This window comes from Dipodomys spectabilis, unplaced genomic scaffold, assembly GCF_019054845.1.
Source record: "Dipodomys spectabilis isolate Male_0828 unplaced genomic scaffold, ASM1905484v1 ptg000504l, whole genome shotgun sequence".
NCBI classification, from domain to species: Eukaryota; Metazoa; Chordata; class Mammalia; order Rodentia; family Heteromyidae; genus Dipodomys; species Dipodomys spectabilis.
The window spans coordinates 676,649-695,970 of NW_024871181.1; the positions used below are offsets into that span (position 1 = coordinate 676,649).

At 49.5% G+C, this 19,322-nt stretch overlaps 1 protein-coding gene across 2 annotated transcripts in view; it reads left to right on the plus strand.

Moving 5' to 3' along the window:
- The window catches only part of Ssbp3 (single stranded DNA binding protein 3), a 157,096-nt gene extending 144,958 nt beyond the window's left edge, over positions 1–12,138 (plus strand). For both annotated transcript variants that reach the window (XM_042669676.1, XM_042669677.1), the window contains 7 exons: positions 374–409; positions 851–905; positions 2,141–2,211; positions 8,885–8,963; positions 9,684–9,712; positions 9,807–9,908; positions 10,509–12,138. In XM_042669676.1, coding sequence (XP_042525610.1) covers positions 374–409; positions 851–905; positions 2,141–2,211; positions 8,885–8,963; positions 9,684–9,712; positions 9,807–9,908; positions 10,509–10,538 — 402 coding nt within the window. In that variant the 3' untranslated portion in view covers positions 10,539–12,138. The remainder of the gene's footprint in view (positions 1–373; positions 410–850; positions 906–2,140; positions 2,212–8,884; positions 8,964–9,683; positions 9,713–9,806; positions 9,909–10,508) is intronic.
- The last annotated feature ends 7,184 nt before the right edge of the window (positions 12,139–19,322 follow it).

Sequence of the window (19,322 nt, forward strand, 5' to 3'; positions counted from 1 at the left end):
GCATGTTGTCTGAGCAGGTTCTCCCTGCAAGGTGGCTTCTAGCCTTCAGAGGAAGGAGTGGTAAGGGGCTTGGCACAGACAGGCTGGAGGAGAAGAAGCACTATCTCCTGGCCTCCTACACCAGAGGCCACCTAGGCCCCTCCCCCAGGCTCCTCACAGGATGGGACAAGTGACTAGCCTCCAGGAACCACTTCAGTGTGGCATCAAGACCCAGGCCTTACTTCCATCCACGGCATCACACTGCTACTCACTAGGTCCCAGTCTTTTACCTAGAAGAGTGGGTGTGTCCTCAAGTGGGTTTGGAAACAAAGGGGCACACCCTACCTATTGGGGAAGATGACTCCAACATAGGGCTCCTACATCTCATTTCCAGATCCCGTACTCCTCTTCATCACCCGGTACCTATGTGGTAAGTGTGGCTATGGATACTGCCTGCCTGTGTGTGACTGATGGTGCAGCAGGGGAACAACTTAGGGTCCTATCTCATTCCCTGTCAAAACTCCCACTGAACACAGGTTCCAAAGTCCTAGGCATGTACAGGTCTACAGGGGCCCCAGGCATCCCCATAACTGACCTGGGGGCTCTGAGCTTCCATTTAAAACTTCTGACTTACCAGTTGCCATACACATAAGCACACGTGTACACATGCCCCCACAAATGCCTGTGGGCTTGAGGAGAGGAAAGAGAAATTCAAGAACTCCCTGTAAACTCAGGTTTACAGCTCTGAATGCGCACCAAGGTTTAGCAAGAGATGAGTGCCAGGCTGGCCTGGGCATTGGGAGGGAACACGTGTCCTCCTCATGCCTGTTACCACTGTGTGTAACTGATGCCAGCTTTTATCTCATCTCAGGGACCTCCTGGTGGTGGCGGCCCTCCAGGAACACCCATCATGCCTAGTCCTGCGGGTAAGAGGGTTTGAGGGAAAAGAATCTGGAGGGAAGATTGTTGGTGGACCTGGAGTATAGGGCCCAGCCTTTCATCACAGGCTCCTGAGCAGCGTAACCTCCTTTGGAACTGTGATATTCAGGGATTTAGGGAGCTGTCAGCCTGTGATGCCCCTGCCCACCCTGTGGCCGCTGATCACACTTCTGGTTCTTGGGTACTGCTCTGTAAAAAACAAAGCTTTGCAGAGAGGTCTGGGAACAGGGGTCTTGTTGTCTTATTGTCCTATGTGGGCATTGCTCTAGACCACTCAAAACAGCCTGTAGGGCTCTGGGACCAGGATTCTAAGGAGAGTTCTATGCTTCTGTCCTCCTGAGAGGAAATTGCTTCTATCATGTTCTTTACCCAGAAAGCACATGTGAATACACATGAACATGTGCACACATGCATGCACATAGTTATTTCTTTCCCAGCTGAGCCTAGCCAGCCAGAGGAGTATAACATATAACCCCAAAATAAGAGAGGCAGCCAAGATTTCTGCCTGAGAAATACGGTGCCTGTCCCCGACAGAAACGTGTTAGCTGATTGCTGATTTCCTAAGGAGACTTCTGTGGCTGAGTGGGGATTCAGAGACCCCTCACCCCCAGCTTCCCATAGAGGGAAGCTGCTCAGCTACAGGGGTGGATACTGGCGGCAGCTGTGATGCTCAGCTCCCTCCCACACTCGTTCCCTCTTCCTCTGCTGCATTTTGATGAGCTTTATGACCTACATTCACACTGGGTCACGTTAACCCACTCCGTATGTTAATGTGCCTCCAGCCCCATCTCTGCTCCCCCTCCTGCCCACTCCGCTTGGCAGGATAGCCCCTGGGTAATTTGCAGCCTTTCCCTTTCCCTGATTTGATTAAGGCCCGTGAGGGTGGCTATGGGGGCAGCACAGGTGCATTCTCACTGGCCCCACGGTGCTCCAGTGTCTGGTGAGGACAAGGACGGGCCTGTAGTCCTCCTGGGTCATGTCCACACTGATGCCCAGACACCCTGAAATTCTTCGTTTCGTGGTTGAGTGGTTTTTACAGTTAAATTTTCTGTGATTAAAAACTTTGTGAATCTTCATTAAATACAAATTAGCCAGAAAATGGTGGTACTTAGAGGAAATTTTAGGTGATAAAATACAAAAGAATGAGTTCAAGTGCCACAAGTTTGTTTTAATTAAGAAATGAATTAATCACCTCAACTTATGGGTTTGCACTATCCTACAGATTCAACAAATTCCAGTGACAACATCTACACCATGATTAATCCCGTGCCGCCTGGAGGCAGCCGGTCCAACGTAAGTCTGCTTTCTACTCATTTACATAGCAGATACCATAACAAATCATAATTAACTTCATCAGCTGAGGGGAAAGCAAGTCTAATTGATTTCAGCCATTTGTTACCAAAGATGAATAAAATAAACCATCAGAAAAGTGATTAACTCTTGGGCAACTCAGTTCCTGTTTCATAGCTGGCCAGGGTGGAAAGGATAGCATAGGGTGTCTCTGGTCAGGGAGGGCACTGGGCTTACTTTGAGGACCTGCTGTTGCATGCGGGGGGGGGGGGGGGCATACTTTGAAGCACCAGGCTTCGAAGGCCTGCTCCCTGTGCCAGTGACTAGTTCTGCTACCCTGGGCATCCTCTCTCCTGCTGTCTCTTTCTTGGGCTAAGGGTGAGGACCCCCACCCCCAGGACGTGTGAAACTTTGGGGGACCCATCTATCTGCTGTTGTTGCCCTGAGCTCTGTTACGCCTGGGCCTGGCAGCTGTTTTGCTGCCATTCATGCCATACTCATGTCTAGAGGCCACTTCCCTCCCTTCTTCCTCTTTAGTTTAAAGTTCCAAACTTTGAAGGGCATTCCAGCCCAAGTCCCGCCTGTTCTGACTTCCACTTGCCCTCTTTTCTGGAGCCCATTGGACACAACTTGCCTGTGCATCCATAGGCGCCTCACTCTGCTACCAGCTCCCCACAGATAGCCCCGGGTCCCTCTCTCCTCCAGATGCTCTGTTGGCTTTGTTGGCCCAGTTCCTGAGCTGAAACCTGAGTCATCCGAATCAGTGCTCAGTGTGGGCTGTCTCTACTATGACTGCACACAGTTTTGTTTGCTTATTGGTGGTATTGGGTAACAATCTCAGTCCTTTGCATGTGTTAAACATGTGCTCCACTACTGAGCTGCACCTCAGCCCTGAAGACCAGACACATTTAATATCCCCAGCAGCCTCCAAGGTCAGGCTCTTTGTTTGTGGGGGCCATATGACCAATAACTGCAGGAAGCTCCATGTTCTTACCCTCCGCTGTCTGGTCCCCCAGCTTCCTCACACCTCCTTACTAGGGTGACCATTGTGGATTTGGGCATTAAAAGTTCTGTTCCCCAGGGCACCACGTGTCCTTTTTCTTGGGAATGAATGTAGAGCTTGAGCGGAAAAATATGAAACCTATATAGGTCCTGAAGAGGTTGGTACACTGTTGAATTGGACATAGAGTCACTGTCAGTGCATTTTCCCTAACCAGCATGGCTGGTGATTGTGACTTGGGTTCCTTGTCCCTAGAGCTGTGGCCTACCACCGAGCTGCCTCTAACTGCTTGGTCATATTCACCTTGTATTTGTGTTGAGGTGGTGCTTGCTTCATTTTTAACATTGCAAATATGGTGACCGCGTGTCTCTAAGCGTTCACATTGTGAAAATGGGAACCATGCCACTATCAGCAACAGCATGACCCAGACATAACAGAGAAAGAAAGCTGAATGACCATGTTATTTTAATGACAGGTAGAAGGACATAGACTGCTGGACTAGGGCAGTAGAGGACACGTTGCACAGCCTGTAGACAGGAACTTGGGGGTAGGTGTGGCAGAAAGGGGATGAGGAAGCACCGGAGCCTGCATCTTTCAAGTGTGGGATGACACAGCCACGTCCTTCTGAATCAAAAGCCCTTTTTGTCCTCCAAAGACACACCGGTCTCAGTCAAAAATAGCAGTCACTGAATTAGCTTGGGCATACCCTGGAAAGAACACCATTATCATCTCGTTCCCTGATTGCACCGTGAACTGAGAAGGTTACAGTTCCTGTTTGAGAGATTGCAATGAAAAGTCCTATGTGTGAACCAAATGGGGGGGGGGGGGGGGGGGAGTTGGTAACAGATTTGACTCATTTTGATCCTGACTGATCTTACCCATGACCCAGTGAATCAAAATTGATGTATTGAATCTTAGCAACACAAGCAAGTTTGTTATGGCTGAGGGTCTAGCTCAGTGTTTGAGCACCTGCCTAGCATGCATAGTTTATTGAGGGTCCTCAGCACCCCCAATAAACAGAACAAAAAAGAAGCTCCTACTAGGTCTTTTGAGCATTGATTTGAAAGTTGGGAATTTTAGATCACCTTGGTTTCTATGAAGATTGAAACTGAAGGATGAACACAGAAGAATGTTGCTTTCTTATACAGATAGAAAGTAGGCTTTACTCATTTATCTGATAGCTGGCAAACAATACACAACATACTAGTAGCTTCATTTAGTCTTTATCTTGTTTTTGTTTTGTTTTGGTCCATCATGGGGCTTGAACTCAGGGCCTAGGCACTGTCCCTAAGCTTTTTTGCTCAAGGCTAGTATTCTACCACTTTGAGCCACAGCTCCACTTCCAGTATTTAGGTGGTCTATTGAAGATAAGAGTCTCATGGATTTTCCTGCCTGGGCAAGCTTCAAACCTCAGTCTCAGCCTACTGAGTAGCTAGGATTACAGATGTGAGCCACCAGCACCTGGCTTAGTCTGTATCTTTTTACAACAAAAACAGAAACATCTTAATGTTCTATACCTTTGCACCTAGTTACTACCACAAAAGGTATGATTTGCCTACCTGGGACACTAGCCTTTATGATGGAAGTTTGGGTCACTTTTCAACTTCCTCAAATCATGCAGAAGAATTGAATGAGTTTTTTTACTCCACAGAAACAGAATTTCTCAAAACAGGTGCCCACAAGATAAGGTTATCGTTGGAGCTGGGAATGTGGCTTAGTGCTAGGGTGCCTGCCTAGCATGCATGAAGCCCTGGTTTCAATTCCTCAGTGCCACATAAACAAAAAGCTGGAAGTGGCACTTTGGCTCAAATGGTATAGTGCTAGCCTTGAGCAAAAGAAGCTCAGGAACTGTACTCAGACCCTGAGTTCAAGCCGCAGGGTGGGGACTGGGGGGGAAGGGGGTGAGATGGTTATCATTGTTGTGGCCATAGAAAAGATGTTGAAAGACTGGCCTGCTAGGAAAATTCCTATTTTTTGAAAGTGCAAAGCAGGAAGGATATCCATCTCTGATCTGGAAGTCCATTGCATTGAAATCAGACAAAGAATCACAGTAAAGGGGAGAGGAGCACATTCTTTCTCCCACAGTGTGTTCATCTTTAAAGAGGCCATGATGGGCCCAGAAGGGGTGAACCAATCACACCTGAATTGTTCAGCATCATGTGGAGGTTGCGGCAAGACCTGTGCCATAGAAATCACGACTTTTTAAATGAGACTGCTTGAAAATTCAAAAAACAGTCACAAAGAAGGGCAGCCAAGTTAAACAGTACTTTCAGTTTCTTTATTAAAACTAACTTCCTTGGAATCCAGGTTGGATCTCAGAAGTTCAGATTACCTCTGTGTTTAAACCCATTTTTTTCTCTCTAGTACTCCCCACCTCCACCCCCCAAAAAAATGTCACTGTGTTGCCTAGGCTTAAGCCATCCTCTGGAATAGCTGGGAGTGCAGGGACTAAGAAAATGAGCTTTGATTGATCACAGCCTGTATCCCACGTGTGCTTGGTGTGGTTTTGCAAATGATGGACGTCGTAGGCCAAATGGTCATCCAGTGAACTTGTAGCTAACTGCAGGTGCTGGCTGCCAGGCAGCTGGTCAAAGCCAACTATAGTCATAGGGGGATGCAGCTCTTGAGGTGCTGGAAATAATTCCACAAACCTGTGCTGATAAGAAAAGTTCTCCATGGTTCTAGTGTGAACAGGATTGTGAAAGGATTATCTGGTGTTAGGTTAAACTGATGGTTGTCCTGCAGGCTGCAGAAGGGCAGACAAGTCAAGTGAGCTTTACATTTGACTCTGTACCTGTTTCCACTGTATTAAAAAAAAAAAAATGTCCTAATGGCTACAGGTACTTCAGACATTGTCAAAGGAAACAAAAATCTCCTATGTGGTAATGCAGAAGGAAAAGGCTAAATTACTGTATTAGAGGACAGAAACATTATAAAAAAATATTTTATTTTTCTCACATTATCATTACTTAAACCAGCCTGCCTGCTCCTGTTACATTATTTCAATAGTAGCATTTATGTAACAGAAAAGTAAGTCTTGCAGAATACATGGTTCCAGATAAGACAGCTGGCCATCCACAGGCAAGCTATAGGGATAAACCTGTAAAACATGCAGAAGAAATACAGCAGCAATTCTTCATGGTCTATGTTAAACATGCTTAGATATAACATCACCTGCACAAGGAACAGAAGAAAAAAGTAGAAAAACTGGACTTTTTGTGCATTGGTATGTCTATAGTCACAGATACTGCAGATGGCTTGAGCCTGGGCAACATAGTGACACTTTTTTTGGGGGGTGGGGGGAGTGGGCAGTACTAGGGTTTGAACTTGGAACCAGACAATTGCTCCGCTGGTGCTCTATCACTTGAACCATGCCTCTAAGCCCTGCTTTTTGCTGGTTATTTTGGAGATGAAGTCTCATAGACTTTTCTACCCAGACAGGCTCCATCCCTCAGTCTTTAGATTTAAGCATTCTTAAGTAACTAAAATTTTTTATCTATTAGGAAAAATCAAATGGAACACAGTAAAGTGCCACATCACCCCCCAAATATATAGATATAGATATAGGTATAGATATTACAATATATATATATAGCTAGTGACTAGTTCTGGGAGGATATGGAGACACCAGAACCTTGCTTTGCTGGTGAGAATGTTCAATGGTGCAGCTGCTGTGGAAAACAGTCTGCCAGGACCAAGAAAGGTCAAACATAGGATGACCATATGACCCAGCAATTGTATTTCTAGAAATGAGCATGTGCCCACACAGTGCCTTGCATGCAAATTGGTGTTTCAACAGCCAAGACTGGGAACATCCTGAATGGACTGTCAAGTGATGAGTGCGTAGCTGAAGCATGATGCACCCGTACAGTGCAGAAGGAATAATGCAGCTGGGTGCCAGTGGCTGTTGTCTATAACCCTAGCTATTCAGGAGGCTGAGATCTGGAGGATCATAATTCAGAGTTAGGGTTAGAGACATGGCCCAAGTGGAATATAGAGTTACCAGCTTAGCTAGCAAATCCAAGTAAGCAAAAGGGCCCTGAGTTCAAACCCTAGTACTGCCCCTCCCCCTCGAAAAAGTCAAATTCTAGTGTATTTAACAACATTCAAAGTGAAAAAGTCAGCAAAAAAAAGTGTGTGATTCCCTTTATACTCGATATCCACTATAGGCAAATCCACAGACACAAAAAGTAGATTCATGGTTGTCTGAGGTTGGGGGAGAAAGAACACTGAGGACTGACAGCTAGCAGGCACACAGTTTCTTTGCGGGAGATGGAAATATTCTGAAATTGATTGTGGTGATAGTTGCACAACCCTATGAGTGCACTAAAAACCACTGAATTGTACATTTCAAATGGGACAAACACAAAAATGTAATTTCAAGTAAATACCTGACTGTTAAGTATTTATGTTAAGGTAATGATATGCATTTATGTTGAAGTGACGTTTATATGAGCCTATATTATGGTAGCATGTTGGGGATATTTGGCTAGATTCTGGGTTCCAGGGTTTTGGGGGGCGTTTTTTTTGGTCAGTTGTGGGGCTTGAACTCTGGGCTTGGGCGCAAGTGCTCTACCACTTGAGCCACAGCACCACTTCTGGTTTTTTAGTGGTTTATTGGAGATAAGAGTCTCACAGACTTTCCTGCCCGGGCTAGCTTTGAACCGTGATCCTCAGATCTCAGCCTCCTGGGTAGCTAGGATTACAGGCATAGGCCACTGGCGCCAGGGTTTTGAAAACATTATTCACTCTTGTTCTCATATTGCATAGGATAGTAAACACCAAGTTAGTTAGCACAGAGGGAGGTAAGGTGCTAAACCCCAGAGTGGCATAGGGTGGGTGAGTAGGGAAGCAGCTCCTGCCAGCCCCATCTTGGAATCTGTCTGGGCCTTGCTTCCTGCACGCCATGCTCTTTCCTGCCCCTCCATGCTGCCACCCCCCTACATGGCTTTTTGCTCTTGCAGGATGTCTAGCCTGCCTTTGCCTGCCCAGATTCTACCCCTCAGTTGTGCTCATGCTCAGCTTTGTATCCTCAGCACCTAGTGCAGGCCAGGTGCCTAACAGTGCTCTGGCCTCTGGTTGCCTCCTCATAGGTGGGTTTGGTAGTTGTAGGCAGCCTGCGGATAGAGAAGGATGGATCTCTGTAGGTTCGGATTTGCCTGCCCTATCTGTTTGTGAAAGGCTTATCAGCTATCCCAGCACGGACTGGTCCCGTTTCTGTTGCCCCTAAAATGTATTCATGCTTAAGGAGGTACATGGAGGAGACTAGTAGACAGCCCTGGGCCAGACTGCCAGGCCTTCATCTCTGCTGTTTGTAAAAGGCACATAAAAAGCATGCATAATTTTGGCCCCCGGCCTGCCACTGCCAGATACCTGTGTGGCTGCAGCTGGTGAGTCAGGCTCTGCACGTAGGGATGGAACGAGCACTATTGATTGAGAACTGGGTGGCCTTTAGCCAGTCCTTTTCCCTGGGTTTGTCCCTTTGCCCAGTACCCAGTTGGGTGCACTTAACTCGGGCTGGTACAAGGAGCAGGTACCAGAATGGAGGTTCCTGGGCTGCTGTGGTGTAGGGCTTGTGTCCTCGAAGGTTTATTGGCCAACTCACTGGGTAGGGGAGCCATGAGGGATGTTGAGAGCCTGGGCCCACTAAGCCATGCTCTGTTGCTTCTCCCTCAGTTCCCAATGGGTCCTGGCTCAGACGGCCCGATGGGAGGCATGGGTGGCATGGAGCCACACCACATGAATGGATCACTAGGTAAGCTAACTCCGGTCCTGAGTCACATTCCCACTGTCCCTTGCCTAACTCTCCTAGCTACTTGCCCTCTGTCTGGGCTCCTGGCCCAACAGGACTGGTATATATCATTCTTAGATGTCTTTCTTTTGTGGTTCATGGGGCTTGAACTCAGGGCCAAGGAGCTGTCCCTGAGCTCTTTTGCTCAAGGGTAGTGTTCTACCACTTTAAGGCATAGCTTCACTTCTGGTTTTCTGATAAATTGGAGATAAGAGTCTCAGGACTAGCCAGGCGCCAGTGGCTCACGTCTGAAATCCTAGCTACTCAGGAGGCTGAGATCTGAGGATCGTGGTTCAAAGCCAGCCCCGGCAGGAAAGTCTTGAGACTCTTTATCTCCAATAAAACCACCAGAAAACCTGAAGTTGTGCTGTGGTTCAAGTGGTAGAGCACTAACCTTGAGCTGAAGAACTCAGGGACATCACCCAAGCCTAGAGTTCAAGTCCCACAACCGATTAAAAAAAAAAAGTCTCAGGATTTTCTTGCCCAGGCTTGCCCAGGTTTACAGACATGAGCCACCAGCGCCCAACTCTTCTTAGATGTCTTGACACATAAGAAGCTCCATACCCAGACAGGAAGTTCTCTGCATAGATAGAATGTGGGATCTAGGGGAAGCCCAAGGAAGAGGCTGGAGACCTTCCAGGAAAAATGAGAAAGAAACTAAATTGGATTCTTCTTTCCTACCAGGGTCAGGTGACATAGATGGACTTCCAAAAGTGAGTATGCACTGTCTGTCTCCTCCCTGGCATACCCATTCATGGGGGCAGGAGCTTGGAGAGACAGGCTCACTCTCCTCTCTTCGTTCTACAGAATTCTCCTAACAACATAAGTGGCATTAGCAATCCTCCGGGCACCCCTCGAGACGATGGCGAGCTAGGAGGGAATTTCCTCCACTCCTTCCAGAATGACAACGTAAGGCAGCATGTTCCTCTTACACCTGGGTCCTAGTCCTTTTGGTCAGGCCTGGGAACCCTCACAAGCTACTGACTGTGAGTCTGGTCTGCACTCAATGCTGTGGGCTTCTCACCTCCATTTCACCTAGCCACTGCCCAGCCTAGAGGGACCACAGGCTAACCTGACAAGCCTTGGACTGAGAGCGAGGCAGCGGCAGGGCAGCATTGCCCCCAGGAGCCCGTTTCTACTTGGCCTTGGGAGGAAGAGCCATGCAACCAGGCATTTCAGGGTGTCAGGGCCCAGCCATATGCTGCGCATAGTGGGCTTTTTGTATACTTGCCTTTCCAGAAAACAACCTTGGAGAATCCCCGACTGGCCCCCAGCCAGGGTACCCTGGTGGAGCCCTGGCTCCCCAAAGCTCAACTCCCTGCTGTCTCTGCTGCCCAGAAGAGGTGTGTGCCAGAGTTCTGAAGGGCACACAGGCTAGTCCTAGTAGTGGCCTTTAGCCCTCGCTTCCTAGCCCTCATCTTGGCCCTGTCCAGCTGTCACTGAACCTTAAAAATCTTTATCAGGCCCCTTGGGAACTCACGCCCTTCTCTCTTCTCATTCTTCCCTCAGTATTCTCCAAGCATGACGATGAGTGTGTGACCCCCCTGTCCGAGACGCTGAGAGCCGGCATTGTAGGCGGAAGATGCCAGAAATTATGCAAGAAGTGAGGTGTCGTTACCAGGAGCTGGGGGAGGGCATCTCCCATCCCCTCTCCATCCCCCTCCACTCCCTCCTACCTTTCCAGTTTTAGTTTCATGCAATAAAAAGGCTGAACTTTTTATTTCATAAAACATGAAGGACAGAACTCAAAAGCAAAAATGTATTTCAAGTCAGTGACCAGAAAAATCCCACCCCTTTCCCTTTCTTGAAAGGGCCTTTTCTGTAATGACATTTTTTGTTTTTTGAGGGTTTTTTTTTTTTTTTGTCTTGGGTTTTATCATTGCTGGGATTTTGTTGTTGTTTTCAAGGGGAAAGGGTTTGGGACAGTAATTTTTAAACACGGAAGCTTCTAGCAAGCCCTCCACCCCAATCAACCTCTGTTTTCTTCTTTAAAAAAAAGGAAAAGGGCAAAAAAAAAAAAAAGAAAGAAGGAAGGAAGGAAAAGGAAAAAAACCCCACAAGCCCTGCTGTCTTATCTGTCCGTCCCCAGGCCCTTCCACCTGGAACCTAGTGTAGGTGTGAGATGTCACACTGTAGCCATCTCAAAACAATAAACTGGACAGTTCGCAATCAGTGGTTTCTTTTACAAAGCTGCTTTGGGAAAGGAAGGAAAGGAAATCACCCTTTTCCAGCTGGTGTTTTGGCCTGGTTAGTGACAGCAGCGCACCTGGACGCCCAGCCCACCCCCATCACACGGGCCAGACCACCGCCCTGCCACGCGCAGCCGAGACCACCGCCGGACCGGCGCATGCACTGTGTTCCCAGGACTGCTTCCTCTCCCGGACTTCTGTCCGCCCAGCCTCCCTGCCTCCACAGCCCCTCCTCAGCCCCCACCAGCTTCACTGGATGACTGTGACCTGGCCATGGAAACTGTGACCTCCACGTTCTGGTCCCGGGCTTCTCACACCGTCACTTCCGTGCGCAAGGGCAGGGTGGGCTGGAGTTTGGGTTTTTTTTTTATTCTCTCTGTTTGCCCTTTTTCAAAGACAAGAAATTGAGCAGAATTGCTCTGTATATGCTTGGAACTGGATGGAAAGACTTTGGCATAGCTGTGGGGGTGGGGGAGCACCAGCAACCAAACAGACATGCTGTTTCCAGTCCTATTTTTTTGTTTTGTTTTGTTTTTCAAAAACCGACAAACCCAATGGTGGAGCCTGTCCCCTCCCGGGAGGGGGAGACTGGCAGCCTCCCTCACCTCACCCCTGCGGGAACCTGCGTGTCTTGCCCTGGAAGACACGGAATTCTTTGTACATTTACACTCCCCCCTCCTCGCCCCCCCTCACCCCTCCCTCGTAGCTGGTCTTTGTTTTCTTACCTCCCCTTTCTGACCCATGTATATCATATTATGTGAGATACCATCTGCCTGAAAAAAAGACCTTGTGCGGATTATTGGGAACATTGTAGCTGTTTCTGTGTTTTTTCTTACCTTGTAGTCTGGTTCTGAATTATGAGAGGAAAAAAAAAAGTAATTATGATACATTGTAGTTTGTGTACGATATATGTTGATAACGTTTTATTAAAGGGACATCTTTTTTCCGCAGCCCTTCCTGACATATTTGGGGGACATGGGTTGGAGCTTATTATGCTGATTGTAAAGTACATGGCAACTCGTGAAGTATAGATTCTGTGCCTGGCTCAGGCCTGGTGACATTGCCTTCTTTTCCTGGGCATGTCCGTGCTGTGTTTTGTGGAAAGCTGCCCCGGTGGCCCCTGGGGATGTGGGTTGGGAGGGTCCCCCCAATCTCCCTCAAAATATTGGGAGCCTGCTAACAGTTCCAGTTTCTTGTCCTGAAAACACGCTTACTTTGCTGGAACATCTTTGTTTCTGGAAATAGGAAAAGGTCCCAGGAGCTCGCTGTTTTGTAAGGCTCAGATGGCCAGGCTGGTCCTGTGGGTCGCCACCACTTCCTCAGATAGGAATTTTGCCAAGGCCTTTCCCTGAAGTGCCTGGTGTGTTAGCGACTGTGGGGTGATACACCAGGCTACTGTTTTCTTTTGTTGGTACTGGGGTTTGAACTCACTCAGAGCCTCATGCTTGCTAGGCAGGCGTTCTACCACTGGAGCCATACCCCAGCCCTTTGTGCTTTAGTTATTTTTCAGATTAGGTCTTACATTTTTGTGCAGGCTGGTCTGAGTCAGTATCCTCCTACTGGAGGTTCCCAAGTGGCTGGAGTGACAGCTGTATACAACTGTGTCCAACCTTTTTTAACTGTATTTTTTTTTTTTTTTTTTGTCGGTCGTGGGGTTTGAACTCTGGGCTTGGGTGCTGTCCCTGCACTCTGCAGCTCAAGGCAAGGGTTCTAGCACTTGAGCCACAGCACCACTTGTCCAACCATTTTTTAGAAAGGATCTCAACTATTTTGTTTAGGCTGGCCACCTACTCCTCCACGACACTACCCACAAGAAACTGGGATTTCAGGCATGAACTACCATGCCCAGGCACTCTAGAAGGATTTTGGTGGTGGTGGTCATAGGGCTTGAACGCTGGTCCTGGGCACTCTGATTTTCTGGTGGTTAATTGGAGGTAAGAGTCTCACGGACTTTCCTGCCCAGGCTGACTTTGAGCCGCAATCCTCAGATCTCAGCCTCCTGAATAACTAGGATTACAGGCGTGAACCACCAGTCCCCTGCTACCCTGGAAGGATTTTAAGAGTAGCACAGACCTAAAGTTTAGAGAGGCCAACAGGTGAGGCTGTCAGGATGTGGGTAAACTGTTCCCAGCTGTCATGTGGGCAGGAAGTGCTGAGGGCAGGGATAAGAAGAGAGGCAGAAGACAGGGTGGGACTGACTTGATAGTGTTTGGGGAGCAGAGCTGGCACCCTCGAGCATCTCATTTAAAGCCTAGGCAGAGCCCAAGCAAGGTGAGAATTGAGTTTCTAAGGTTCGTGGGAACAGATGCGCAAGGCCATGTAAAATCTTGCCTTTGTCTCTACTTGCAGTGTGGCAAGGTTTGTGTGTACCTCTGTCCCTGGGTTTCCTCATCTGTGAAATGGGGATAATGATTTACCTACCTCGTAGGATGTGAAATACCCTTGCTGGACAGATGAGGGGACTTAGGCTGTGACTGGCCCTCACTGGCACCTCCTCAGAACTGCCTGCTCAGTGATGGGGTTCCCCAGAGCAACTGAGAGCAGACAGGGACTGTGGACAAGTGCTGGGAAAGAGGAAGAGCTAGATCACTGAGAGGCCCCATGAGCGCTCTTTCCTGCCACCCTACTGCTGCAGCTCCCAGGCAGTGCCTGTCATTCCTGCACAACCGGATGGCCCTGGTGAAGGTTCATTCAGGCTGGCCCATCCAACCTTGAGGAAAAGACTGATTCTTCCTGCCATATCATCACTGCACTTCCAGGCCTGGCCAAGAGATGAGGACCAGGCTGGAGCTCTACTTCGTGCTGGTGCCCAGCATCCTGAAGGAAAGGCAGAGTCCTACCACAGAGGAAGGCTTTAGTAGCTCATCCCAGAAGCAGACAGGAGTAGTACAGGAGTCAGACCCAGGGTAACCACTGCTGCATGTGAGCATACATGTGAGTATGTGTGCCAGTACTGGGCCTTAAACTCAAGACCTTATACTCTCATTTGGCTTTTTTTACTCACGGCTGCCCAAGCTGGCTTTAAACCGTGATCCTCAGATCTCAGCCTCCTCAGTGGCTATGATTATGGGTGTGAGCCACCAGCACCTGGCCCACTCCTTTCCTGTTAGTCCACACTGTCCACAAGACACCTGGCTAGGAGCCCACAAGAGGGGAAAGGCTGGCCTTGCTGAATACCTGGTTTCTCTTGGCTCCCTGAAATCAGTATCTACACACACGTGTGTGTGTACATGCGCACCTGGGAAAGTAGAACCTGGACTTCAATGACCTGTGGAGACCCTTCTGTCCATGAATACAGGGGGACTGGGTGCTTCAAGATTCATACACCTGGCTGGGAAAGTGGCTCAGTGGTAAGAGTGCTTGCCTCGCATGCATAAGGCCCTGGGTTCGATTCCTCAGCACCACATATGCAAAAAAAAAAAAAACAGAAGTGGCGTTATGGCTTAAGTGGTAGAGCGCTAGCCTTGAGCTGAAGAGCCAAGGGACAGCACCCAGGCCCAGAGTTCAGGCCATGACCAAAAGATTCATAGACATCAGGAGCCTAACAATGGCCCTGGCCCTGACTCAGGTGGATCTGGGCCCACTGGCTTCCCTGGAGCTTAACTTTAGGGCTAGGCAGAGAAGGAATTAGAGCCTACTCAGGGAAAGGGCTGACCCTACTCTACCCCACTCTGGGATCACAGGGTTTAGCATTGGGGCTTGAGGTTAGACACAAAGGACCAGATGTCGAGGAAGGATGGGACGGTGGAGCCAAGAATCTGCCATCTAGACATTCGCCACCTCCTCAATTCTCTGCGTCCATCTCAGCCTTTCTAGGGCCCCCAAAGATCTCCCTCTGAGCCTCTACAGACTTTCATCCATTCACCATGTGTTTGTTGAGAAGACCTGGAAGGATAGTGCTGCACCTCCCTCCCCAAAGGTGGGGCTGGAATGGCTCAGGCAAATTAAATTGAGGTGGCATAAGACTGGCTGAAATCACCTGGGAAGTGGAGACAGGCCCAGGATAGGACCCTGGGGCTGTCAGTAATCAGAAACAGGAAGTGATTGAGAAACAGGAGGGACCAGCTGAGGCAGAGAAGAGGAGAGAAGAGAAGAAGGAGGGAAGGAGGGCCTAGGAGGAGAGCAAAGGGTTCTAAGGCCGAGTACAGTGTGCCCTGAGCTGTGGGGGCCTGAGGCCAAGTTTACACTCGTCAACCTCTACAGATATGGGCCATGGGCTGTCCTGCATTTTCTTGTTCCTCAGCACTTCAGGCCCCAACTGTGTAGAACTCTAGAGGGCTTTTTGGCCTAGGACATTGGTTCTCTCTGTGCCCTGCTCTGGCTGGGCCTCTCCTAGTTCCTTATGGAACCCAGATCAATTGGTTCCTCCATCAGGAGGCTCCTAGGCTGGGGCAGCTGCCTGGGTCCCCAGGGCTCCTGTGCTCTGTGGTTCTATACCTGCCCCCTTTAACAAGGAGCTATGTCATCCTCATCCCCATCCACCCAGCTCAGAGCCCAGATCCCATGGGTGCCCAGTGAGTGTTCCTGGAGCAACTGGAAGCTAATGAGTAGCTGTCCCTAGAATGTGCTTAGGACACCCGTCCCCATCGCATGCTGTCACCTGAGGCAGGTGCTTAGGCAAGGGGTCTAAAGGAACCTGGCTGCAGACTGGAGCTCCCGGGAACAGAGAGTATGACACCCTTATTCTATATCCCTAAATTCCCAGCACAATACCTGGCACACAGTAGGTACTTCTTTATTCTATTTGGTCAGTCATGGGACTTGAACCCAGGGCCCAAGCACTGTCCCTCAGCTCTTATTGCTCAAGTCTAGCACTCTACCACTTTGTGCCAAAGTGCCACTTCCGGTTTCTGGTTAATTGGAGATAAGCATTTCACAGACTTTCTTGAACTGTGAGATGGATTGGCCGAGATCTGTAGTGGGGAACCTCATATCTCAGTCCCGGGTCCTGCCCAGTTCTTGGGTTCCTTCACTGGCCTGTCTGAGGAGACCCATGGTTGTGGGTATGTTGGGCTCAGGTGGAGGTCCTGCCCTGAGCAGCAGGTCCACTCCCTGGATGTGACTTTGGGTCTGAGGAAATGTGGCTTGAGATGTTCAGCCATGGGACAAAGAATCCCAGCAACAACCAAGACAGTGTGTCCAGGATGGAAGGCACCAGCCTTGCTCTACCTGTCCCCTAACCAGCTGAAGCAGCAGGGCCCTGGCCCTGCTGTGATGTGGACTGGAGCAGGCAGCTGAGACATGGTGAACTGAGAAGTGGGACAGGATCAGAGGGAGAGAGGCAGACGCTGAGCTGAGCACCCAGTGCCCAGCCTTTCACCCCTTCAGGGGTGGGAGACTAGCTAGCAATGGGTCCCCAGAAGGCAGAGCTGGGACCTTGAAGTTGTAGTATAACACTCTTCCTGTCAGAGTTGCCAAGGAGTGAGTTCCCAGTATTGGGAGTGTGCAAAGTAGTTGGGGCAAGAGAGTGGGCATGTTTTAACAAGTGTGTTGGTTTGGAATCCCAGGTCCGTGGCAGGGGAAGACAAACATGCCCTTCCCAAGGGCAAGGCTAGAGTGAGAACTAGCTCACTTGGACCCTAAGAGGCCCCTCCTGACTTTGGGCTGGATCACCAACTATAAAAGAAGTCAGTCCTATGCTGGGTGTGGTAGTGCACACCTGTAATTCTAGCTACTCAAGGTGGAGGCAAAAGGATAACCAGACCCTATCTCAAAACAAAAATAAAAGGGCTGTGGGTGGGGCTCAAGTGGTAGAGTATTTGCATAGCCTGTGCAAGGCACTGGGTTCAGTTCCTGATACTTGAAAATAAAGTAAAATAGACGTCAGGCTTCCGTAACTTCTGACATGGTGGAGCAGGGGCACAGGTCCCGATGGCTGTGCCCCATGACCATGACCATTTCAGAGCTCCCACAGTGTCCTCAGGTATTGTCCTGGCCTGCTCCCACCTTCCACTCTGGCCTCTATCCAAATGGCAGTCTCAGAGGCCCTTCTGGACTTGTTACCTAATGTAGCATCCCCTGGTCCTGAGAGGGAAGGGCTGACAACCTCGCAGCAACTGCCAGCTGGTCTATGGGCTGCATCCTCAAGGTTTCCCCCTCCCAAGTAGTGGTCGTGGTTGAGGTGGGCCCAGGCCCCACATTACTGCTCTCTGAATGGCCATCCTAATTTCCAAGTTCTCCACAGATCAGCTAAGGCCTCCAGCCCTCCCTCTAATTCTGCCTCCTGAATACTTCATGGGTGTCTCTAAGGGAACACCCCGATGAACAGTCAACCCCAACTCTTTCTTTGCATTTCTCCTATTACTGACACACCAGGTCTCCCCCACAACCCTTCTGGCTTCCCACAGAGGAATGCAAATGCTTCCAGAGCAGGGACTTGCTTTGTTTGCTACTCTGAATCTAGTCACATGCTCAGTGCTCCCTGAGTGCTCCTGAGTGAACCAAGTGGCTAGGAACTCATCATTCAAATCAAGGAGCTGGCATTAGGACTGCAGCACATGCCTATTTCTGAAGGTACCTGGTGTGTCAGCAGAGGGTTCCCACACCAGAGGGACCTTCAGCAGTCACATGGGAAGGGCTAAGGTCACAGAGACTGAATATTCTCAATGAAGGGCCAGGATGAATGACTTGGGTGACAGGCACACGGCAGAAGGCACCAAGGAGATGTCTGTGTGACCTGCCTGGTGCCTTCCCAGCCTTGGGCCAGCAGCAAGCCAGCCTTGGGAGAAGACAGAGAACAGTCTAAAGTGAGCAATGCCCCCTGCCCTGAAAAAAAAGCCCCCAAACCTACCTCTCAGGGGTTTCTGAAAACTCCATATCCATCTAGACAAAATCTTTTAAGCAAGAGCAACTTGACCGAAATCCTGGAGGGAAGCGCTTTAGCCCCACTCACCAAAGAGGCTGGGGATCTGAGGCTGGCTGCATGCAGAAGGCTCTTGGGAATGCCCCCCCACCCCCACCCCATCCCCCGCTACCAAACTCCTAATTCCCTTGTCCATGAAGTCTGCTGGAAACAAACTGAGCTCACTAGTGAAATCAGCCAGGCACTTACATAGATGACACTATGAGAAATGTATTCACATCCAAGTTCACAATAGGGGTGTCATCTTGGTTCCAAGTCTACTGCTTAAGAGGTCCCTTTGTGGCTTTCCATTGCCAGTGTTTCTCCTGCTTCCTTCTCCCCGACTCAAAACTGCCTGTGGGAAACTGCCCACAGGTTCTAAAGCCAGACTTCACACCACCCCATAAGGAATGCAGGGTGGTAGGGATGAGGCAGTGACACTTGGGACTTGGGGAAGGGAGTGTATCTGTGGAGGGGGGAGTTGTCACCACATAGAAACTTTGGTCTTGGGCATGCTCGATGCACTGGCCACCCCTGGCCTTAGTTTATGCCGCCCTGTATGTGGAACGTCATAGGCTCCGAGCTGCCAGAGAGGGCTGTGCTATCTGGAGCCAGAGGGAGTGCAGGCTGCCTGCCACCCTGGCCCATCCAAGGCAGACCTCATGCCATTAGCTCACATGCTGCCTGTGCGTACTCTAAGCCTTGCTCAGCTCACCCTCTCACTCCCCATGCAACCAGTTCCCAGGAGATTCATTCCCTTAAGATTACACAGTAGCTTCCAGCTGGATGCCTCCCTGGGGCCCTGCCAGCCCAGTCTGCACTCCCACCAGTGTTCTTAAAAAAAAAAAATCCCTTAGACTCAGCAATCACACTGTCTGGAATTTACCCCATGGCTACACTCAACAAGAACAAGAGCAGACCATGATGCATAGATAGATACGGGTGTGCACGGCAGCCTTCTTCCTAACAATAACAACTGGAAACAACCTAGCATCTGTCAGCAGACACTAATGTGGCTGCTTGAAGAGGGAAAGCCAATGTGCCAGGATGACACTAGGCCTAGTCCACAACTGCAGCTTATTACACATACATCCTGACTGGAGACGCCCCGCATCAGGGTAGAACAACTCTGGCCCCAGGGCCTTGTGGGCATGGCTGACGCCTCAGGTTTGGCCATGGGTGTGACACCTTGAGTTCAGTCCCTCCCACATAAACTGCTACCTGTGATGCCACAGGTGCTGATCCTGAAGCACCTCTCCTTAGGCACATACATATCTCCAGAATGTCCTAGGG